We start from the raw sequence: 24,930 nt of genomic DNA on the forward strand, positions 1-24,930 counted from the left end.
GTGTTGTATGTGATCGTATTGGGGGTTCAGATCTTTTTTAATCAATTCGTAAAACATATGCATGGCCTCTTGTATATTTGAATTTTGCAAAACCCATTTAGTAAACTGTTGCAAGTAACAACAACATTAGCTCTCAATGTGATTCAATGAAAGACTGTACCTTTGCATGATCTCCTATACCTTGTTTGCAAGAGACATCAACTAATTTACACATCCGGAAAGTATCTATTATCCTCCATTTCAAAGTGTGTTATATAGAATTTTGACATTACGCGGGGTCGTTTCTTTTTTTTTATTTTTTATTTTTTTGGATGAGCGAGGAAACCCCCTATGAATGAGCACGTTGACTCTCATACAGGGTAAACTTCGGGTAATCAAGCCCCCCGAGCGCGAGACCTGGTATCAGGTGAATGCGCATTACGACATTACGAGGGATGCCTTCTTGAAAGACCATCGCTTTCAATAGCTTGAAAGCGTCATCTAAAACTTTTCAGGAATAAACATGAAATGCCCATTTATATAGATGCATTGTGCTCGGTAAACCAATATTGATATACACAAGAGTAATTTGTTACATAGGACAGCATGACAGGGCAGGCCAACAGCTGAAGCTGCTAGCATGAATTCATCATAATCCATAACGATAAACAGCTGTGACTACAAAACAACTAAAGAAAATGAAATTATACATTTAAAGAAGCACCACGAACGAGAAATCCATCAGTGGCTTCTTTTTTGGCCAGGTCAGCTGAATATTTACCATTCACTAATTCACTAATGTGAAGGTAAAATAACACATTATGGGCCACGTGAATTCTTATAGTAGCCTTCAAAATGAGAATATGTTTGTCATTTTAAGAGGAAATGGACTTTAAGGCACTTAATTATTCTGACAAGAAATAAAGGACACGTGTACCCTTCATCTGGTTGTTGAAGAGAAATATATCGTACGGGAGTTTTATTGAACCATTAAGACCATGATTAACAGTGGCGTGTTGGGCAATGTGCTTCTAGCACAAACTCAACACGCCACTAACACGCTCAACCATTTTGGAGCTTGGCGTGCTCATTTTACCACGGGAAAGTTTTGTGGCGTGTAACATTTATATGCTTATTTTGATTTGATATTTGTTTAATATGTTTTAAATAATTTTTATCCTTTTTTTCACCTAACTTTCAACCATATTTTGACATATCACTCAACACGTCACCCCATTATTTACCAGGTTACCAGCACGTCTGTCAAGCACCTCACTCATGCCCATCAACACGCTAACATGCCCGTCATTATTAAAGATGGTCTAAAATCAAATTGGGGAAAACCCGAAGTCGGAAAGAAACCGGGAAAAACAGAACCGGTAAAACCGGTTTTCTATGAAACAACGATTTTAGAAAAATACTCCGTAACTGTTCCTTTAAAAACAGTTTATTTTCTAACTGGAATGGGTTAAAAACCGGTTTTATGGGGATTATAGCCAAAATGCCCATTCCCAGCAAGTTTCTTGAGCTGGAGCCAAAAAAAAAAAATTTGCCAGGTTGCCCTCGCAAGACGCAAGGTGCCTTGCGAGTTGCCCTCGCAAGGCGCAAGCTTGCGTCCTTGCGTCTTGCGAACTTGCGACCTTATCTGATCAGATGTTGGATTTTCAGATAAGATTTAGTAAGATTTCTTAGATTTTTGTCGGATAAGATTTTACCCTATTTATAGTATGACCCTGGAACTTTGATTTCACAGTCTCATAAAAATTCCATCCTTGTGCAATTCATTGATTAAAGGCACTTTAAGGTACTAATTTAAGCATTTTTCTTCACTAATTATAGTATTTATTATTATTTGTTTGTATGTTGATTATTTTTAATTAGTTTGTTATTTACAGTTAATCTCAGTTAATATCCATGGACAGAAGAGCTAGAGCTTCACACCGACCATCACAAGGAGAGTCATCACAACAAGTTGCTGAAAGACGACGACTATTAGCCGACCGTCCCATTCTTCCTGGTATTAACGTTGTTGCTCAAGGTGGTTTTTTCGCGTAGTGGCGGGGAATAGATGCTGGAGCTTTTCTATATCGTCAAGTTAATGAGTACTATCCCAGACTTGTTAGGGAATTCTATGCTAACTATGTGTTTGATCCACGTAAACTGAAATGTGTTCACGTGAACATGTTTGGTTATTCCTACGATTGGACGTTGGAGGAATTTGGTGAGATTCTGGATATTCCAGATGGAGATTTCAAGTTTTTCAGTCTTAGCAAGGATGTGAAAAAGACCCCGAGGAGGTCAGCTACAGGAAATTCATTCTCAGCTTCTGGGTTTGTTTCGGGACTATGTAAACCTAGTTTTTACATGCCAAATAGTGATCCTGTCATTATCAGGGAGGAAGATATTCAGGACCAGTATCAACAGATGATGAATGTCATCAAGAAGAATGTCATGTTTCGAGATGATGCTGATGTGGAGCTATCTGTAACTGAAGTTTTGATTTTGATGTGTTTGTTCGAACAAATCCCAATTAATCTGGCATATGTGGTTGCTAATCGGATGGCAGGATTGCCTGCAGCTGGTGGGAGTGGATTGCCGTATGGCATGTTGTTGAACAACTTCTTTGCTGATGAAGACGAGTTGGTGTATCCTTCTGATCGAGAAGTGTTGAATGCTCAGATTATGTATGCTGCTCCAATTTAATTAATCTTGGTTGATCATGTAATAAAGTAGGTCGTAGGGCCTTTTGTACTACTGGTTAATGAAATGGTATTTTAATTTTAGCCTATCTGTTTTATTGGTCATTTTAATTTTCAGTACAAGTTCAAGGACGACGGGAGTAATTTGGTCAATAACTTTTATAAACTTAAACTTAAGCACTAGATAAATATTTGTAAACATAGATGGACATATACATTAACAGTAGTTAAACAAATAAAAAAAAAACTCAAACAGCAGCAACATAAAATAGTAATCATAGCATACGCAAAGACGCAAAACAAGCCTTGCGAGACGCAAGACGCAAGACGCAAAGTTTGTGGATCTTGCGTGCTTGCGTCTTTGCGTCTTGCGTTTTTTATTATTAGGTTATAAACCTAATAATAACATTCACTTGACACACACACACACTTCGCAAATACGCACAGACGCAGAGAAGCAAATTACGTGAAACCTAGCCAAACGCAAATACGCAAAGATCCATCATCTTCTCTCTCGTTCAAACAGTAGATCGTAACCACCATCACCACCTGCACTACCACCAGTTCATCCATCGTATTCACCACCACCACCACGTACCAGCGTCTACGTCACCAACTACGTCACCATCGTCTTCGTCTGCTCCATTTTAACTACAAAATAAATCAAGATCTCAACCTAATAACAATGGCAAATCCGCAGGTTAGTTATTCCTTCACTATATATGTTAGTTATTTGGGAGGTGTATATCAATTTCATATGTTCATATATAAATCTGAAAATGTGCACACCAACTGTTCGATGAAATGTCTCTGTGATAATCATCATTATTAAACCGTATTCTTGCTTTTTTTTTAATAATGGGGTATATTATGTCTTGTTTTGCATAGTGTTTTGGTGAAACAACAATTTGTTGCTGGTCAAATTAATTTGACTGTCCAGGAAAAATGGTCGTTTTGCGTCCTTGCGTTCCGGACACAATCAAGTCACAAGACCGTATTTGCGACCTTGCGTATCTGTAGTTTAGGACGCAAGACCAATTTTGCGTATTTGCGTATCATATACTGATGTTGTTATTGTTAATTTTACAGGGATTGGTTGAAGGTAAACTGACGATGAAGAATAAAATAAGTATTATAGGTGATGTGAAGAAAGTAATGACCGAAAATCAAATAAAAATATATAAACAAACGTGTTTTGGTGTATGGTTAGATCTTGAATACATGGGAAACGATCTCGGACTTGTACATGCAATGCTCCAACGTAAAACTGTACGGCCGGAAGCTATTGATGATGATAAGTACCCCAAGGAGCAAGATGACATATGGTTTAGATTTAAGCCTAATTTTTCTATTAGATTTGGTCGCCGTGAATTTTGTCTAGTAACGGGGTTTTTGTTTGGTACCCGTACGGATATGGCACATTACATCCCTAAAAATTATGAAAAAGAGACGGCTCCAATTAGACAACGTTTATTTCCGTCCATTAAAGAGAGCACAAACATTTTGATTGGTGATATTGAAAAGAAGCTTCTAAAAAGTAGTCGGTTGGTGTTTCGGACGATGATGTGGTTCGACTAGCAATCATATTAGTTGTAGAGAGAGCTTTTATGGGTAAACAATCTGCCCATGTGGTGAACAAGAAGTTCTTATATTTAGTTGAAGATTTTTCAAGTGTTAATAAGTACCCATGGGGGTCTCGTATATGGGAACCGACTTACGAAGTGGTTAGTGAAGGGTTTGGTGTTCGGGAAAGCCAATTAGAGAGCGGCAAGGCGTACACTTTGACGGGATTTATGTGGGCATTTAAGGTAACGACATGTTTGATTTCAAATAGTTTTATTATTTAAAGATAATATATATATTGATATTGTTTAAACAAAAATGATTTGTAGATTTGGATCCTCGAGGCTTACCGTCGTACCATTAAATCCTTTGCTACAAAAACGGACAAGAATGGAGTACCGAGGGCTCTTTTTTGGAAGCGTACAACAGCGGAGACTTTTGGAATCTCTGATTACATTAAACTCTTAGATATTCAGGTCAGTGGGCTTTAATATTTGGAATTACCATTGACTGGTAAATGACTGTTGAAACAGAGAGGAAATGGCAAGGACGCAAGACCATTCATGCGTCCTTGCGTCTTTGGTAAGCGTGGTCGCAAGGTTGTACTTGCGTCTTTGCGTACGTGCTACTATGGAGACGCAAAGAATTGTTTGCGTCCTTGCGTCTGTTTGACCAGAAAAGTTCCAAGTATTTTTTGTTATCTTGTGTATAAAGTCGTGTTTGATTATGCAGGATGATTGTCCCAAGAACAAGAGACCTATACGTGGTCTCTTCCCCACTGATACAGAGAAGGAGTGTCAATGGTGGATTGATAGTGACGCGTTATTTCTTGGAACTTTAGTTGAACAGGAGATCCAGCAAGAAGAAACCCCAATAATTTCAGAAACTGTAGAGGAGACACAGACACAGACACCAACACATCAAAATACCGAGGTACAAGAATTACATCGTGTGGTAGCGTTGTTGACCGAGCGGGTATCCAAAACTGAAAAAGAATTTAAAGAGCGGTTGGACAAAGGTGAAAATGAATTAAGTGAATGTAAAAGGAAAATGTCGGAATACGAAGAAAACCCTTTTCCAGAGCAAGAGTATCCGGTATATTAAAATTTATTAATTATTTTTATTTTTTGCATTTGAATATTTGTTCTCAATGAATTTATATAATTTTTGTTTTTTATTTGTTATTTGCTTAGGACGATACGTATTATGAGAAATCTTTCTCTGACAATGAGATTGTCAACCCTTCTCCGATGCAAATACGACGTGAAATAAGATAAAGACGACCCACGCGTGCATTAAGGTCCCCGTTTACTTCACCTGGATATAGAAAACCAATTGAGAAGGTAAATTGCTGCATTATAATATTTTAATTGTGTTTTTTTATAAAAAAATTCATAAATATTTGTTGTTCTTGATTCACTGATGTGGACGCAAGGTTATTCTTGCGTCCTTGCGCTTGGTGGACGCAAAGTTTGTCTTGCGTCCTTGCGCTTTGTGGACGCAAAGTTAGTATTGCGTCCTTGCGTCTGTTGTTTTTATTAACCAGATTTCCTGTTTTGCACAGCTGTCCAGACATGTCATTGAGAAGGTGGAAAACATGAATGCGATCAACCTAGATACAGAAGAGCAATGTGTTGATGAGCAAATGGTTGATCAGAAAGTTGTTGATGGACAACCTGATGCTATGATAGTTGATAATGTTGCCCCTGGTGAAACAGAAGGACCAAAGAATGTAAGTGATAAGGATGTGAAGGTGAAGGTGACTTTTAAGAGAAAAAGGAAGGAAAAGGACTGGGCTAGTGAAGAAGAAATCTTTGCCATGATCGACAGACTTATCAATGATCAAGGTTGTCTTAAACCACCACCTACTGGAGCATGGAGAGATCAGAGAAAGCATGCACCCCCTGCAAAAGATCCCACGACAATTATACAGAGCAAGCAAGAGACCCGTTGCATGTTCATCTTTCAAAGTGATCAGTTCATTTACCTTGGTACGGAGTTTTGGATTCGCTTGCTGGGGTTAGGAGAGGCAGGATATTTGGAGAACTTGGTGAGTGATCTTCTTAATGTTTTATTTATGACATGAATTATTGTGTTAATATCTTAACCTGTCTTCTTAATTTGTAGCACATTGATGGCTGGGCTACATTTCTTTTAAGATATCGTCAGAGATTTCTCCCCAGAGCAAGCCAGATGTTTAACACTCATGAGTTTCCACATGAGGTGGTTAAAACAAGTTCTCGATGGACAATTATGCCATCTGGATTCCTGGCTCAGCTTGCAAACTTTAAAGAATTTTGGGGATTAAGTCAGAAGGAGAAGGAGGAGAGGTTGAAGCAAAAGGAGGAGAAGTTGAAGCAGGCCAAGGCCAAAGATCCTAATTTTAAAGAGAATGAAGGAATCACTACCTTTAGGGAACCAACTTACACTTATATAATTGCTGTTGGGGATGGTAGTGATGAAATGTATCCAGCTTGGTCTTCATGTGATCAGGTAAGCATTTTAATTATCAATCTGGTGTTGATTAAAATTAGTGATCAGTTGATGTTTTTTGTAAACTGGAACAGGCGCAAGGTCTATCTTGCGACCTTGCATCTGGTTATTTACTTGGACGCAAGGTTAGTCTTGCGACCTTGCGTCTTTTATTTTGCTAAGACGCAAGGTAAGTCTTGCGACCTTGCGTCTTCGTGTTATTTGGACGCAAGGTGCATTTTGCGTCCTTGCGTATGGATGGTTTTCTGACTAAACGTTCTTTCTGTTTCAGATCTTGATCCCAGTACACTTTAGAGTCCCAGAACATTTCTTGCTGCTATCATTAAAGTTAGAAGAAATGAAAGTTTATGTGTACGACAGTTTACCCGGTCTTGCAAGTGAACAGCTACAACATGTTGTCACAATGTTGTGTGAAAACTTGCCCGTCTACTTGCACGCGATTGACTACTATAACAAGACGCCAGAATCACAGCTTGAAGATTACTACCAAAACAATGAGAGTATGGAGTTGATGATTGAATCTGGGCGTAATGTGCCAGTGCAGGCAGGTGAAACCGGTGACTGTGGTGTTTGGGTGTGCATCTATATGGAGAGACTGGTGTTTGCACAGGAGGGGCTTGATGACATTGGAGATCCAAAAAAGGCTGCACAGGAATATAGGAACAGAATGGCAAGGACGTTCTTCCGTGCACGTTTTGATACACTACCACCACCACCAGAGGAAAAAGATGCGACAAGGGATGCTAAAAAGGCTGCACAGGTTGTATGATTGTACCCTTGTTGATATGTATATGTGTTGTTTGAACTTGTTGTTTGTAATTATATGATTACAAGTACTTACTAGTAGGTCTATATAAATGTGACTCTGATGGGAAAGAATAGACTGTAAGAGTAGCAGTATGCAGAAAGATGGACTATCTTGTGATTTGACCAGGGTTTGGAAGAAAGATGGACTATATTGCGACCTTGCGTCTGTGTTAATGAGGTCGCAAGGTCTAACTTGCGACCTTGCGTATGTGCAAAAGGTCGCAAGGTCTATCTTGCGACCTTGCGTATGTGTACATGATTGGACTCAAGGTTTAATGATAGCATACATAAACCAAAATATAGATTATTATTACACATAACATAGATAAACTTCTAGAATTTATTACAACGAGAAGATATGACATAAAAAACATACAATAGGAAAATAAACCGAAACTTGGAGATTGGTTTACTAATTATCGCTCCCTAGATTGCACGTTGCATAAAACTGAGACTAATAAGCATGAAACGCTTCTTTGTCAGTGAGTTTCTCCTTACCCTTCTTCGACTTTGAAGTTGAGGCCGATGTTTTTACTACCCTTTTCGTGGTTGGTTCAACAGTTCGATCAACTGAAGATTTGCACGTATCCCTACCATGACCTGGTTCTTTGCAACGAGTACATGTTCTTACTGTTTTTTCAGTGTCTTCACCCGTTGACGGATGACGTTTTGTTGATTTTGGGCGTCCGGGAGCTCTTTTCGGCTTAATGGGAGGGTTTACAATTGGTAGGACGTTGGGCCCCGGATCCGACCATTCAGACCGATGGGGCAAAGGAAGGATGTGTTCCATATACGTACTTATATAAGTTTCTGTCGTGAACCAATGAGATACAAATTGAGTAACATCAGCTACTCCAAACAGTCGTGCTGCTGCAATAACATGTCCGCAAGGTATGCCTGATCCCTGCCACTGCCCACATGAACAAACTTTATCTGCTAGATTAACGAGGCCATTTTTTCGTCCATCGCGCACTTCTACTAGATTGTTTGTCGATGGAATTGCTTGCCATCTTCTTGACTTTTTCGTCCTCTTGGCTAGTTTATGTTCAGCATATGGAGTAACAGTTGAAGTAAGACTAACTGATTGGTTGCGATGTTTGAAATACCAATCTTGTACCGAAGCGCGAAAAAATTCCAATAACATGCAAACAGGTAGTTTTCGAGCATGTACGGATAGTGCATTAACAGACTCTACACTGTTGCTAGTAAGGTATGAATACCTAACATGTTCCGCTCTAATTCTAGACCATTTGTGGAACCCGACATCACTTAAAATTTTGTAAGACGCTTTCAATCTTCTTCGAAATACATCAAGATGATCCTCAAAATCCGACGCACGATAAGCTTTGACCATTTTCCAATAATGCCATTCAAAATATTTGAATTTGTTCGATTTACTTTTAATGCTTGCAAACAAATGACGAGCGCAGAAACAGTGAAACGCTTCGGGGAACACGGTTGAAACACCATGTGCTATTGGCAAACCTCGATCCGAAATAAAAGTAAGCTCTGACATACGATCACCCACTCCCCAAGTCATCAAATGGTCTCGTAGGTTGCCCAAAAACCAATCCAAAGACTCGTTTGTCTCGCCGCCAGCAATTTCATAAGCCAATGGCAAACTTCCATTATTGCCATCCATCGCAACAGCAACTAAATTTGTACCCAAATATCCTGCCTTCAAATGCGCTCCATCGAGGATGATTATCGGGCGACAATGTTGAACAAATGATCGAATCTGCAGGAATGAACAATGTTAAAACAAATATGTTTTTAATTTTTTAATCGATACGCAAGGAACGCAAAATTTAAAATATACATATTAAATGGTAATAGTGATACTTACAACTACGCCAAGGGAATAATAACACATCAGAAATCTATTTTCTTTGTCTGTGATCAAATTCGTTACGCTTCCGGGGTTGTGAATCTTAATGTTATGTAGGTAAATTGGAAGCATTTGGTACGACTCTTCACTACTCCCACGAAGCATCTATAATGTATGACATTTGGCCCTCCATGCTTGATTGTAAGATATGCTGACACCAAATCGGCTGCCTATATCCGCACGTATATCGTTTGCTTTATATTCCCGGTTTGCAGATTTGAATGAATCCACAAGCATACTACCCAACACCTTTTTGGTTGCATGTTTATTGTTTCCCATAATTAGTGTGCGTGAGCATGTGTGTACGTCATGCAGTTTCTTTACCATAAAGTTTTCAGTGAATCGTATTCTGTAAGCACTACATTTCCACTCACAGTTTGGCAACACACATTTAGCGGTGTATCGAGATTTGTCTGACTTTACAGGCTTTATTTGGAAGTTTTCTTCAAGACATTTTGTAAATAGGGTGTTTATAAACTCTTCTTTGTTCAAGAAAGTTTGACGGACTTTAATTAAATCTGACACCCTATACGTGGTTGGTATTTCAGTCGTCTGTTCGCGCTCTTCCTCATGCTGACTCAAAAGAGTTGGCATATTCCAGAACGGATCTTGCTTTTCTTCTTCATATTGGAATTCTGCGTCTCCGTCTTTTCCTCCATCTGAATCACTATCTTCGATAAGAGGTACCTCAAACGGGTGGTCTAATTCTTTAATTTTACATACGTTTTCAAGACCATAGTTATGCAAATCAAACTCTTCTGTGTTAGGAAGTGGCAATTCAGGTTCTTCCGCTTCCAAATTGTTGCTTGCAAGGTTTTCTTCGGTATCATTTTGTAGTAATAATTGTTGTGGTTGGTGTTTTGGTGGTTTTGGTGGTTTTGGTGATTTTGGTTTTTTTGGTGTGGGTGTTTCTTGGTTTTGTTGTAGTAGTGGCTGGTTTGTCGAGAATTTTGTTTCTGGAATCCGTTGTGGCTGATGCATTATTACTCTATCGACAATATAAATATCAATAGGAGCATTTACAATTGCATATTGTAAAAACTCTAGAAAGTCTTCATCATCATCAGTAATATCAAAAACTTGATTATTAAAAACGTATCTCATTGAAACAGCTGCATTCGGTGGGAATTGAATTTTTTTAAGAACATTTTTTAACAATATTCTCCGATTCATTAGTTTTACGAGCGCAATTGGGAGTCTTAACCGAATTCTAAAACAATCTCGTGGCATATATATGAATATGTTGTTAATGTACTCAAAAGAACCCCCACAACATATATTAACAACAAATTTATCATCATTAACACAATTCATAATGACAAAAATTAGTAAAAAAGTGGTTAAAATAGTACCTTAACGTGGTTATAAGCTCTGCATTGAAAAATTTTGAAATATTTATGAGACTGTGATTTCAAAGTCTCAGGGTCAATCTATATATAGGGACAAAATATTATCCGTAAAAATCTAGATATCTGACGAAATCTTATCCACAAAATCGTATTTCTGATCAGATAAGGTCGCAAGCTCGCAAGATGCAAGGACGCAAGCTTGCGCCTTGCGAGGGCAACTCGCAAGGCACCTTGCGTCTTGCGAGGGCAATCTAACAATTGTTTTTTTTTTGGGCTCCAGCGCAAGAAAATAGATGAGAATGGTCATTTCGGCTATAATCCCTTTTATGTCCTAATAATCGGCAATGCAGTTCCCCAAATTGACTTTTTCTATTCATCATAGGCTTATCAATTTTCAAGATTAGAAGACCCCAAATTCCGTCCAATTAAGCCACCCCAATCACCATGTCTTTTTCTTCCAAAGACAAGGCCCCAATTACATCATCATGCAAGCTAATTGATCTCAAAAATTCTGATTTAGAACTCTTTGAAGATGAAAAAAATGCCCCACCCAATCTAGTACCAACAATCAAGCATATGAGTGAACATGATTGTGCCGATACTAGTATTCCCATTCCAAGGTGCGTTAATTTTATTTTACATTTCTTTGTCTCTCTGTTCTTTATTTTAGTCAATCAATTAATTAATCCCAATTGATTGATTGAGGTTTAATTTATTTTTCTATTAACATTTACTTGGATCATTTAAAATCGCAGTTGATTAAAGGAGGTTTAATTTATCATTTTGTGTGAACAAATTGAATGATTGCAGCAGAAATGAAACATTCAGGGATGAACTAATAACAGCGATTGATGATGATGATTCAAAGAAACTAACCCATAACAAAATCCAAAGAAAAGGTGCATTATTATTATCATCATTATCATTTATCATTATTATTGTTAACTTGATGATTTATTGTTGCAGAAAACATGCAGGATAAACAAATAGTAGCAAATCCAGAAAGAGGCAAGTACATTACTTGCATACTTATTTTTCTCTCTTCATCTTCAATTAAATAATTTAATCCTCATTATCAAATATATTCCTATTAATAACAACTTGGTTGATTGTAGCCAAACAAAAAAATGATTGGGATCCTGAGTTATTAAGAGTGCCATTCGATAAGTATGAAACCCTAACCCCTAAACAACAGTGAGTTTACTGTACTCTTTTGGTACTTTTTAGTGGTTACTATCTTATTTACATATACATATAAACCCAGCCTTATTGTGTTTTCTTTTCGAATTGATATGTTGTAGACGACAGTGGCTATGTGCACATTTCATTGTAAGAAGACGGTGAGCATTTTTTCTATCAGTTTTTACGTATTATGTTTCCAATTCTATGTAATTCTACTTCTTCTTATATGTTACCGATCATACATACGTTTTTGTTTACTGACGATGGTGGTGGCGATTTCATTGTAGCGCTAGTGCCCACCTGTATCAATTTAAAAGTGATGAAGATGAAGATGCTTACCAGCTGTATGATTAAAATTCTAATCATAAAGTTGACGGTGGTGGATGCATGCCTCTTGGACCAGAAGAAGTAAACCAGTTGGTGGCGGACATTATGTTTATATAGATTTTTAGTCTTGGAGATGGTACTTACGATTGAAGATTAGTTTAGTAAATTTTTAAGTTGAAGAAAACGGAATAAAGTTCATCTACAAACGTCGATATAACATATTGGGGCAAATATTGTTTTTGCTTGTGATTTCTCAACGAGGAAAGGAACGATGAGTTTCACACTTGAGGGTATCAGTAAGTTTGAATTAACAAGAATTAGTTGATTGAGCAAATTGTAATTTTTTTCCTGGACCGCAAACACAAACACGTATAGTGAGTGTTACAATCCTTACATGATAAAGATTGAAACGAGAAGTTCTATGATAACCTTTTTCACCTTTAAAAGTAAAGATTTACGGAGTATATCGAAAACTTTTTTCAATTTACCTGGGTTTGGCAACGTATCAAATTAGAGATAGTAGTTCATATAGTTACAACTTGAATTAGAGAGAATAATTAACACATGAACACAAAAGTTTCAATGACTTAAAAGTAGAACTCATACCTGCATAAATTATTGTGTCCCTAACTCCCTATCAGTCGAAATTTAGAGTATATAATTCTTGTTAAAATGTGTCCCTATCGCTCTAAAAATGTTTGAAATTATACTATAATTCTCTTTTAAAAAGCTTTTTTTTCAATTACTTTCGTATAAAAATACATTTAGTTTAGGAGAATGCTAAATAAAAATAACACATAAAAAGTTAAAATTCAACGAATGAACAATGCCTTTATATTCTAATTGTTGTCTTAATTTAAAAAAAAAAAAGTCAAATAAAAATAAGGTTAGAATCTTTTTCATACTTGTCGTTATTTAATCAGAAAATCATGACATGTAAATGTAAGATTCATAATATTCTTAAAAAAATTTATTTGATGTAGAAATAATAATAGGAAAGAATAGAAAGTTTAATGAACCATTGATATATGCAACAGACAATAAACTATATAATGGTTAAACTCATCATTGCATACTCGAAAACTACAAAGCAAACTATGTTATTATGCATTTACATGGTATGAGACTAGAAGCTAAAAAGCCATATTACTACCACCACCTCCAATTTTCCTCACCCTAAGCCCTTTTAAAACCAGGTATTCAGAGTCAAAAGAATATGAGTTGATGCAAACGATCAAGAAAGAACAAAAATGGCACAACCAAATCTGCTCTTTCAGGTGTTAGAAAACCCCTTGCTTCCAAACTGTTAATCAGAGATATAGTAGCCACAACTCATATGACCACCATTTCTTCATGATTGATGATGAATAAATGCAGAGGAGAATCAAGAAAATTCATTTACATATATGATGATGTGTGTTCTTACATGTCAATCATTTGGGATGCTTAAACTTGACTTATCAAGCATTCGAACATTGTACTGTTGGTACACCCTTGTCCTGTTCTCTGCCCACCATTTTTCTGCTTGCTTCTCACTGAAACGCTTCCGGCTGCATTATTTATTCAGTTAACATCATGGTAAATGTTCTCTATTCAGATCAGGATATTATTAGAGAACACAAAATTGGTGAATAACACAACAAGATGGCTCTTTATTTTATAGTAATAATCTTAGTTCTTTATAAAAAGGTGCAAGTGATATATATATTAGAAAAAGAAAAAAAAGAAAAGAAAAAAAAAAAGCATACCTGAAGCGGACTCGTTTAAGATCTTTGGTGCCTTCGGGTAACGAAGTGAATGTAATATAGACACCGGGTTCATCCTGCTCCACCCATTCGTCATCAACATGAGGTTCACCATTGTTGATTCTGCTATTGTTTCTTGCGGTTGCTTCTGAAAGTGGAGGTTTGTTGTGGCCCAAACTGAGGATATTAAGGTTATTGTTGGCATTTGGCTTAGACTGGCTGTTTGAGCCGTTATAATCTGGTTCTTCATTTGGTGTTATTTGACCAATGGGCCATTCAACTGGGACATTTGCTAAAGTGTCACTTAAAGAGAGATTGGATCCAAACGAATTGAGAGAAGGAGACTTGATGTTTCTGGCAGCTCCCACTGGCAACCGTTCCGCCATGTCTTTCAACTATTATTACATACAAAATAATATTAAATAAAGATTAGCTTAATTTTCACGAGAAAATTTCGATGCATATAATAAAACGTTGGCAGGACCAGATAGTTGTTTCGATAAGAATTGACATCAATAGAAAGATTAGTGATTCCAATTTGAAAAAAATCATATTGAACAATATATTCTAAGGAAAAATTTGACATTCATATATAACTAGGAGATGAAACTTATTACTAATAAATACAAACTTATTACCGCAAACCAAATTTGCTCCCTCCAGCTCAAAGAAAACATATAATTTCCACTCAATGTCCCCAGACAACGGACGGAAAGATTAATTTTTTGGTACAAATTCAACTTCTTTTTCAGTTAATAATCACAGTGTGATATTGGTAACTTTGATGTTCATATACAAGTTCATTTACTTTGTTCCTGCTTAAGGGTAATTCAGGTATTTGTCCTAAAGATGGAACATAATGAACACTCTTAACGGGTTCAAATATAAGAATGTATTCACTATTGACAAACATGCGCTTGAAAATGGTCTAAACTATTTAACAGGCGCTTGAAAATACCAGAACCTACCACATAAAACGTAATAAGAAACACTATTCTTACCTGGGCAGTAAGTGACTTAATCACTTCCTTTGCTGCCTTGCATTTTGAGCTCTCGTCCCCTGCAATAGCAATTGCTTCCTTCAGTTGTTTAGAGGTTTTTTCCAGCTCAGTCTCTTGAAGTTGTACTTTACGGCTAAGGTTTTCTACCTGCAATTGACAATCATCTTTAAATTAAATTGGTTGACTTAACAAAGCCTAACAAGTAGATGAATTGTACTGCAGTTTAAAGGTGAAAATTGTGATACTTTTATCATAAAATGGGTCATATGGGTTGAGCTGGTTGAAAAGTCAGCCCAAGTGTAATCAAATGAATACATTCTCCAAATTGGTTTATGAAAGAAATTTGCATATTTTCCAAATTAAATGTAAACTAAATTACAAGAAAAGATGCAAAATTTATTTGAGGCTACCGAACCTAGTAATTGTTTATACATTAATCATCTACTAATTACGAAAAAGGACAAAAGCATGTTAGTGGAATGGCCTAACTGACCCAGCCTGTCAAACCCATATCTGTTTTGAACCGTTATCCAACGAGGCCAAATTTCCAACTCTATTGTAACGGTCGTATAACCAATGATCATATTCAAGTAAAAAAGATATCGTACAAATAAGATACAAGAATATATTTCATACCTGTGCTCTTAGTTTTACGACTTCTTGGTTAATGGCATCATTGGTCCTTTTAGCATTATCCATTACAATCTTAGGTGATGAAAGTCCACCCAAGGTCGGGATTGGTGTAGTTGAACGCGGAGGGCTCGTACGTCTAGATACGGGAGATGTTGCACGAGATACAATTCTTGAACCCGGTACAGAAGCCGAAAAGAATTTTCTAGAAGATTCAATAACCGGGTTGAGAGACTTTGAAATATTAAGACCTCCCCATTGATAACTCCCATTAGGTATAGGAGATACACGACTGTTATTAAACTCTAGTTTCTTGTTACTTTTTGAAGTACAATTTTCAACTGGTTTCAAAGATTCCAATGATGCAAACCTAGCAAGACGTGGGCCATCATCTTTTTCGTTTACCTCAGTGATACCTGGATTCAAACTTCCTCTTCTACTTGCAGAAGACTGTGATGACACGTCAGCATCTATGGTTTTTTTCAACTTATTTACACAGTTATCACAAACACGATAAGGTTTGCTTGGATTCAAAGCCATAGAGGCTTTTAGTGATTTCTTGCTGCTGCATGAATGGCAGAAAACGAGTCCACAATTATAACAATTATGTCGTTTTCTTTTAAAATTAAATGGTAAATGGCAGCCCGAACACATTGACTGATCAGTACCCGAGACCCATTTATGAAGACATATAGCTGCAGTAAAATTCGTACCGCAAGCTATACTTTTAACTTGTTTATCTCTTAAACCTTCTACTAAAGTAGGTAAATTTCTATCATTTACATCTCCATGACCAAGTTGACCATTACTACCCTTACCCCAAGTAAAGACCTCAGTCCTTGAAGTCAAAACTGCAACATGGTAGGCCCCACAAGCTATTTCCTCAACAAAACTTTTAGACAATTTTCCTTCAACATGAGTTGGGAGTTTTCCATCGGCTTGAGGGTTACCGAGTTGACCATAAACTTGACTTCCCATTGTGTACACATGACCCGAAGTTGTAAGTGCAACCGTCATGCTATGTCCACACGCAACATGACAAAAATTCGGGTCAACAAGTGCAGCAACACAAGTGGGAACTAGTTTAGTTTCCTTATCACCATGACCAAGTCGATATTTATCACCATCTCCCCATGTAAATAATTTACCCGAAGAACAATTACTAGAGCTTGAATTACCGACCATAACTTCTACAACTGCAGCAGTGTGCCAAACACCACAAGCGGCTCGCACAGTTCGAAGTCCCTTAAGAGATTCGACTTCACGAGGTTTTGAAATACTACTTCTATCTCCGTGTCCTAGAACGCCAAATGTCCCATCACCAAAAGTAAATAATTGACCCGAAGAAGTGACTATAGCCGTATGGTAGGGTCCACATGAAATAAATGACACATGTATACCCTCTAAGGGCCCGTTTACTCGTTTTGGAACCCAATGGCTTACTTCGTTACCATGCCCGAGAATCCCGAAATGGCCATCACCCCATGTGTAAAGATCGCCGGATAACGTTACAGCACATGTATGATACTCGCCACATGCTACAAACTCAATGTTTGTATTGCCGAGGGAATCGATAAGTTTCGGTTGCAAAACGTCTGAATCGACACCGTGCCCGAGTCTCCCACCAGATTCTTCGCCCCATGAGAAGATTTCACCTTGTTTGGTTACTAATGCAGCATGCCTACCACCACAAGCAATATTCTGAACATCAAGTACTACTGCAGATTCTAAAGCTTTTGGTAAAAATGTATCAAATTTGGCACCAACTGAACTTCTAACTCCGTGGGGTCCACCATCACCAGGGATATCGCCCCAAAGAAATACGTCTCCTAAGGCATCACCATCATCATGACCAGAACCTTGACTTGAGGAGCTAACAGCACTTGATAAGCTTACTCTAAAGGCATCTACACCTAATACTCTCGTGGGCCCATGGATGCTATCGGAACCTCGAGATGACAATGAATGGATAGAACTACTAACAGAAATGTTTTTAGAAGGGCTTTCGAATGGACTTTGAAGTGGGAGTTGATCGATGGTGTCCTGAATGAGGAGATAAATTATGATTAAGTAGACTAATTATCTGAATGTAATCAGGTGAATATGTAAACATCAACTTGGAAAATTACGCGTTAAAGAGGTGTTTAAGAACATATAATGGGCATACAAGAGTATATAAGCATTCAATCTGTTTCTATTCTAGTATATAGAGATAAAAGTAGAGAAGTTGTACCTTCTGAGTGCTATCACTACTACCGAATGGAGAATGTAAAGGCGAGCTTCTGCGTGTGTAGGTCCCGGGACTAGTAGCTTCAGATGGAATTCCATCACTCGATTCTGCTCTCCATTTTCTTTGATGGCCACGTGATATTAATGCTTTAAGACCACTAAACCATACCTCGGCTTCATCCTTATCCTTGCATATCTAGATAACATTTAAAAATAAAAATAAAAAAAAAATAAAAAAAATAAAAAAAAAAAATTTACTACTAAGTTCAAGAGTATTATATGAATCACCAAAACTTGTTTCTGATTGATAATTAATAATATAACTATGGAAAAAACCAAGATGTATCAAGAAAAGGGATGAGAATCTTACCAGATCTAGAGATCTGTCGTTATATAGTAACGAAAACGATTGATATTCTTTCTCAGGCCGCGGATACCTTTGAAAGATTGGCTATACAAAAAATCAAGTCAAAATGGTATGTTAATTTAAGGTAAGAGAAAATGATAGAATTGTACATTTAATTTCACAACTTCCAAGTAAAACGGAAATTTTAATACTATGAAAACATGTGTGAGTTGTATAAAGGTCCTAAAAAATAAAACCAAGGGAAAAGCAAAATTTTCCATATGACCATGATCACTCTATGTATACCCACATATACGTAACTTGTATTTAACTGTCTGTCCTCTGCAGTGTTACTTTTGACTATCTGGTAGAAATAATCAACCCAAAGACCGTCAACTTTGATTGACTAAAGATAAACCTGAAACCAATAGATGGTAGGAGGCAAGATATGATAAAGGGTTTTCCCTTTGAAACCACTAGCTATCATAACTAAAACAGTTGAACTTCTTAGTTGCCACATCAGTGCCAGCGCCACATCAACACTATACACTATAACTAACTCATAACTAACCCATAACACAACGTATCATAACTAAACAATGCCCACAAATAAACCCCATATAACTACAAATACCACACATAAAATAAATAACAAAGGAGAGTGAACTCGTGAGGCAGAGAACGGAGGGGGTTATGGTGGAAGCCATAACCCCTCCATGCCTATGGGATTATGCTCATGGTGAACCAAAAATGTGTTTAAACAAAACCATAAGCCAGCATAGGAAGTGGTCTGAGCACATGACATACATTTTACCATATTATATCATTAGCAATTAAATCTGAATTCCCAAGAATCAATGAGGACTTACGGTAAATTTAGATGATATGGACACATCTAAGAGAAGTTGAATTTTACAATAAACAGGCACGTATTTGTTGAGGAATTTAATTGCATGATGATTCATGCAAGTTTATCATCAGGAGAATCCTATTGAATATATCCTAGTGTATGCATGCCATAAATGAAAGCATATATTCACTACTTATTCAAAATCAGTTACTTAATTTTACAGAACCATCAACTGAACAGCTTTCATTAACTAAAAAGAGTTACCAACAATTTATGGTAATGGTACTGCCACAGATAACAGCAGTCAAAGAAAGAGTTCAGTAAAGGAACTTACGGTTCGCTGCCCTGAAACAATTCTGGAGACATGACTTAGTCTAAGGTGCTTTTCCTCTTTTCCAGAAAACCATATAAGAACCGATTCATCCTGAAAAATCATATCAGATCAACATTTGAGTTTATTGATTAGTGAGCTATAATAATATGATTACATAAATTTGAAAAAGGGTGAGTAATGATTGCACCAAGATTCGACAGCAAACACCTAATGTGCATATTGTAAAGCGTAAATTTTCACATGCACCTATAGGTTGTACTGCATGTTGAAAGCACGTAATAGAGCATTCCAAAAGAGAAAGAGTGAAAAAAATAAGACTAATATGCATGTTGTAAGCATATATTTTACACACTGTAAAGAAATTTGTATCAGATTTTATCACACAGTCTAAACTGAAATTCTGACTAGGGAAGCTTTGAAATGAAGATGTAGACTGATTTCATGCTTTGAAATAAGTAACAAAAAATAGAAAGGACACATAAACCAGAAGAAATACTTTTAACTTACATTAGCTAGCCTGAAGGGACAAAACTTAGGCTTCCCTCTTCTCCCATATTTGAGAAGATAAGCCCCCTTCTTTAGAGCAGTAATTGCCTGTAGTAAAAATCAGCCGGAAATTACGTTAAAAGAATACATCCCATTTCAGTAATAAAGAAAGATATACTAGAACGTGCATATTACCAGTTAAGAGAGTAATATCATAGTATACTAAGATATACTAAGATGCTTATTTTGGATACCAACAGAAGTTACTACTTGAACTGCACAAAGTTCATTTAACCTACTAAAACCAGAAGTTAATGTGAAGACCTGAATAAGTTTCGCTTAAATAGTAACAAAAATGCAGGGGAAATTTTTTTGGGTACAGGAAACCTATCAAATTTTGATGTAGATACTAGACTTTAAGGTAATTGAATGCCCACCATGTCCAACTAATATGGCATGTTTTGTGAGCATAGGTTCCACTTGAAGCATGTTATGACAAACTATCATTTACTCTTCCTTGCCTTCATTTTACTTGGTTATTGTGTTAGATTACTTAGATATACAAACGTGATCAGGTCTATCATGACCAATAAAAGAAAGTAGGACAGTTGATATTGGCAGAGTACTAAAGAACAGCAATACTAATAGTGCTCCGGAAAAGGCAAAGTATCTGACTGTCTGCCCATCTCATTAAAACCTATATATGTACTTACAAACCACCTGTCATATATTCGGCTTCTTTCTCACCAAGCAGTACCCATTTAACCTTCAATTCCCAACACTATAGCTAGATTGACACTTGCATTGAATACAAATTTGCAACACTTACTTTCATTGTCATTTCTTGGGTATCACAGATTAAGTCAAAATCTAATGGGATCCTATATTTTCTAGATCAAGTTAACATGGATGATTCTATAGTTTGCATCGAATTATCTTTGGTCCTTTGGTGGTACCTTACGGTACAGACATAGGGAACAAAGAGACGTTGCGCTTTGGAGTAAGTAAAAATTTTGATTCCCTCCATCCCATAGAACAACACATTATATGGATTTATATATACAGTTATACGTCATGTGCATAAGCATATAACTGTTACACATATCTATTTTACAGTAATATTGGTTGTCATTAAGCCTCCCTTTAAATCTGTTTGTAGTTTGAGGCCTAAATTTCAAGAAGATGGATGATACGGTACATGAGAAAGCAACTAGAGGACTACTCTTTTCCATTTAACATAATGTATATAATTAGAACTGCAAAGTGACTTGTATAGGCAGAATTTGTAGAAACATTCCAACTAAATGAACCTAAAAAGCAAGTAGAAAAAGCTACTACCGGAAAACATGTAGTCAAAACTTTGGCGCCGTCAACGTAATGCATTTTGTTGAACATTTTCAAACAAAGAACAAAAATCCAGGGGCATTTAAAGACTCGAAACTATAACTCTTTCCTATCTGCAATTTCTTTCTAGACCTAAGAGTAACAAAGACCCAGCAACCATATCACATATCCTTTAAAGCATCTAAAACTGTTAGACCATTAGTCAACACGCAAGAAACACCCTTCTCACTTACCGTTAGGCATAAGAAAATGAAAAAGGGGGAATCACAAAGCCTTATATTAGCAGCAAAAGCCTAAAACACCCTGCATTATATCCGAATTACGGACAAGATCAAATCACATAAAAAAGGAATACACATTGTGTTTACCTTCTTAATTAAAACCTAACGAATCAATTTACATTTATTAGGTACCACAAATCCAAATGTAATACCAAAACATCACTGCAACATGCTCATATAACACAGAAAAATAAACTATCACTACCATAATTATCTAAGAATAAAACACAATAATATAATATTATTTATTTAATCATCAGTAGAGTAATAGTAAATTATACCTGCTCAATGTCCCTTTCAACTTGACCACCAGTCCTACTACCATCATAAATCATCCTTGGAGTTTGCATCAGCATCATCTGAAACTATAACCTAACTACAATTTCCTAAATTAAACTGATATTTCATCTTAATTAACTAACCACATGCATTACAATCACAATCATTATTGATTTACTCACATCATAACACAACTTCCTAACCTAAGCAGCTCAGACGAAGATTATTCTATATATAAATCAATTACTGTTTTTTGTACCAATTTTTGCGATAACAGTTTTGATCACAATGAGAGAAATTAAATAAATAAAAATGGCTGGAGCTTCGATCAAGATGACGAAAGTGAATTAAATGTTTGTTAATGAATTTGATTCTGTAATCAGCTGAATGTGTGTTTGTGGGAAGAAGAAAAATCAGAGTGCAGGAAGAAAGGAGAATATAGATATAGATATAGATACACGCCTTTAAAAGTAGTAGTGTATCTATATGAGCTTGAGTATGCGAGAGAAAAAGGTGCTTACGTATTTATGATAGAATAATCAAAAATCAAATTCTCTGAAGAAAGATATTAAAAAAAAAAAAAAAAAAAAAAAATCATAACTACAATTTAATTATTAAATACTTATAATAAATTTTGTGTCTTTGAAATATTTTTCATTCAGTCAAAGGAATTGTATTTATTGAAATTAAAAGGTTTACTTTTGATTTTCTGTTTCTCTTTTATATATTTTTTTAGTAAACATATTTAATACTTGAGTTGACTAGTTAGACCCGATATTAAATGGGAATACGTACTAGATTAGTTTTCTTGTAAGACCTCTTTATCCTTCATTTATCTATAAATACACGAATGTGTATTTCAAACGTCTCTGAGAGTTATATATTACCGAGATGGATAAAGGATAGAATGGATAAACTTTATCTTTTGTGACTGTAATAAATATATCTTAATTGGTTCTTCTAAAAAATTGATAATCAGTCCTTTAATCATCAAATACAAGTGATCTAAAGGTATAAAATTTGAAAATATTATTTATGTGTTTATAGGAAGTTAATTATCTTTTAAGATATTTTAATAATTATTATTTTTTTTAAAATAGAATAAACACACGTCATATTTTAATTTTATAGTACACATCAAGTTTTTGAATAAAAATATTCTTTAAAAGATCTCTAGATTAGGAAATTCTAATTAAATTCTATTACGGGTAATATTCATTTGATTCAAAAAAGAATTAAATTATTGTTTAGTTCACTATATTTCTAATGCCAGCATAGATAAATACTCAAAAATAGCTTATTCCCTTGAAGGGGAGTTTTTTCGTTTCTTGTTTGATACTTCAAGCTAAAATACATTGGCTTTTTGATGATTGAAAATACTATTTATGATGGGTGATTTTTTCTTTTCACGTTATAGGTATTTCAAGCCGATTATATATCTATTTATACGGAGTAACAGTCAAGAAAATACATATTTCTCCGATCTATCGACTTCATCCGATCGATCCATATTTCTTCATTTGCTTCTCTATATAGTGGTAACTTTCCGTTTTTCAAAAATTCAACAATGAAATTTGAAAGATGCGATTGTCATGAAGTAAAATAGGCCTAAAATTGAGAGATTAACATGTCAACTTCAACTAATAGAAAAAGAAATTATATTTATATTAACTAATTAATTCATTAGACCTACTTTTAGATTTACTTAGACCATATTTAATGTCGTGTGATGAGTGGGTTTTGGAGCATCACACCATTGATCATGTCACAATGGAGCGTGATGCAAAGGAAAAAATGGTGGCGTAATGTTTGCATCACGGGAAGAGGTTTAGCGTGTTTGAGATGAATACCAATCAGAACCAACCATGTGTTCTTTTTTATTTACATTTTCTATATTGATTTTAATTTTTGATACTTTATGATTGTGTGTGGATCTCTTTATCAGTTAAACGATGAAGATGAAGATGAAATAAAGACATTTACACAAAACCCTCTCGACTTTGTTTGAGTTTACAGAATAACTAAATAAAAGACTAAAAATTATGACGTGAATTGAAATCTTGGAGTAGAGTTGTAATCCCTTTAATCCAATAATTTGTTTGAAATCCAACGGACCAATCAGAGCGTGACATGTGGCGAGACAATCACATGTGATTGAAAAAAAAATTCAAATTTTATTTAAATATTTAAAAAAAATTTTAAAAATTTTAAAAAAAAATAATTAATTTTTTTTAATTTTATTTTAAATTTAACATTTCAAATCCAATCACATGTGATTGTAAAACCCAATCACCAGTGATTATAGAACCCAATCACCTGTGATTGTAAAACACAATCACATGTGATTCTGCATGTCAAATTCAATCACATGTGATTGAAAAAAAATTCAATTTTTTTTTTCAAAAACAATTTCAGCTAGAAACAGACTTTAATTTGGTGATTTGATCAAGTTTGTTAGCGTTTCGTAATCATATCTTCAAAATTTCAGACTTTAATTCGGTGATTTGATCAAGTTTTGATCAAAACTTGGTGTTTAAAGGTTTTAGCACAAACTTACTGAAATTCGTCATTTTAGTAAAAAAAAAAAAAAAAAAAATTCAATCACATGTGTGGATTTGACATGCAGAATCACATGTGATTGGGTTTTACAATCACATGTGATTGACATGCAGAATCACATGTGATTTACTGCATGTCAAATCCAATCACATGTGATTGAAAAAAAAAAATTAAAAATTTCGAAAAAAAATTTCGAAAAAAAAATTAAAATTTTTTTTTTAATATTTTTTTTTCAATCACATGTGAATATCATGCCACGTGTCGCACTCTGATTGGTCCTTTGAATCTCGACTTAAAAGTTAGTTTCATTTGAATATTCCTCTCTTGGAGCAATATAAGTTTGTCAGTTTGTGCATAAAATAAGAGTATGTGTAAATATGTTGACATAAATGTTACTTTCAATTTCATGAACCATGAATAGATGATCATAAACTAAACAACAAACTCATATTTGATCACGCCCATGAATAGATGATCATAAACAAAACAACTAAATTTATCTGTCTTATGAAGTGAATTACTAAATTAATACTCCGTAATTAATTGCTCGGGAGCACAG

At 35.6% G+C, this 24,930-nt stretch overlaps 2 protein-coding genes across 4 annotated transcripts; one reads left to right on the top strand and one right to left on the bottom strand.

Moving 5' to 3' along the window:
• The first annotated feature begins 11,155 nt into the window (after nt 1-11,155).
• On the top strand, nt 11,156-12,654 carry LOC139863030 (uncharacterized). 2 transcript variants are annotated; one of them, XM_071851676.1, is made up of 6 exons: nt 11,156-11,398; nt 11,589-11,677; nt 11,745-11,786; nt 11,894-11,972; nt 12,080-12,118; nt 12,248-12,654. In XM_071851676.1, the coding sequence occupies exons 1-6, from the start codon at nt 11,223-11,225 to the stop codon at nt 12,312-12,314; spliced, it is 492 nt and encodes a 163-aa protein (XP_071707777.1). In that variant the 5' UTR covers nt 11,156-11,222; the 3' UTR covers nt 12,315-12,654. The 2 variants fall into 2 exon arrangements, with proteins under 2 accessions (XP_071707777.1, XP_071707778.1); XM_071851677.1 differs by having other exon boundaries at nt 11,592-11,677.
• Nucleotides 12,655-13,337: 683 nt separating this feature from the next.
• Nucleotides 13,338-22,096, bottom strand: LOC139861882 (PH, RCC1 and FYVE domains-containing protein 1-like). Of its 2 annotated transcripts, XM_071850409.1 has the most exons (9): nt 21,815-22,096; nt 19,930-20,016; nt 19,423-19,512; nt 18,263-18,343; nt 17,897-18,088; nt 15,670-17,706; nt 15,034-15,180; nt 14,036-14,427; nt 13,338-13,837 (listed from the first exon to the last, which is right to left on the bottom strand). In XM_071850409.1, exons 1-9 carry the CDS (start codon nt 21,890-21,892, stop codon nt 13,717-13,719), a joined length of 3,225 nt encoding a protein of 1,074 aa, XP_071706510.1. In that variant the 5' UTR covers nt 21,893-22,096; the 3' UTR covers nt 13,338-13,716. The 2 variants fall into 2 exon arrangements, with proteins under 2 accessions (XP_071706510.1, XP_071706511.1); XM_071850410.1 differs by lacking the exon at nt 18,263-18,343 and having other exon boundaries at nt 17,897-18,012; nt 19,485-19,512.
• Nucleotides 22,097-24,930: the final 2,834 nt, after the last annotated feature.

Source organism: Rutidosis leptorrhynchoides, chromosome 8 (genome assembly GCF_046630445.1).
Source record: "Rutidosis leptorrhynchoides isolate AG116_Rl617_1_P2 chromosome 8, CSIRO_AGI_Rlap_v1, whole genome shotgun sequence".
Classification (NCBI taxonomy): domain Eukaryota; kingdom Viridiplantae; phylum Streptophyta; class Magnoliopsida; order Asterales; family Asteraceae; genus Rutidosis; species Rutidosis leptorrhynchoides.

Coding starts and splice junctions, on each gene's coding strand:
- LOC139863030 (XM_071851676.1), top strand. CDS start 11,223: ATGTCTTTTTCTTCCAAAGACAAGGCCCCAATTACATCATCATGCAAG. Junction 11,399..11,588: donor ACTAGTATTCCCATTCCAAG/GTGCGTTAATTT, acceptor GAATGATTGCAG/CAGAAATGAAACATTCAGGG. Junction 11,787..11,893: donor AGTAGCAAATCCAGAAAGAG/GCAAGTACATTA, acceptor GGTTGATTGTAG/CCAAACAAAAAAATGATTGG.
- LOC139861882 (XM_071850409.1), bottom strand. CDS start 21,892: ATGATGCTGATGCAAACTCCAAGGATGATTTATGATGGTAGTAGGACT. Junction 18,344..19,422: donor TTGTTTCAGGGCAGCGAACC/GTAAGTTCCTTT, acceptor TTTTTTGTATAG/CCAATCTTTCAAAGGTATCC. Junction 13,838..14,035: donor CTTAAACGAGTCCGCTTCAG/GTATGCTTTTTT, acceptor TAAATAATGCAG/CCGGAAGCGTTTCAGTGAGA.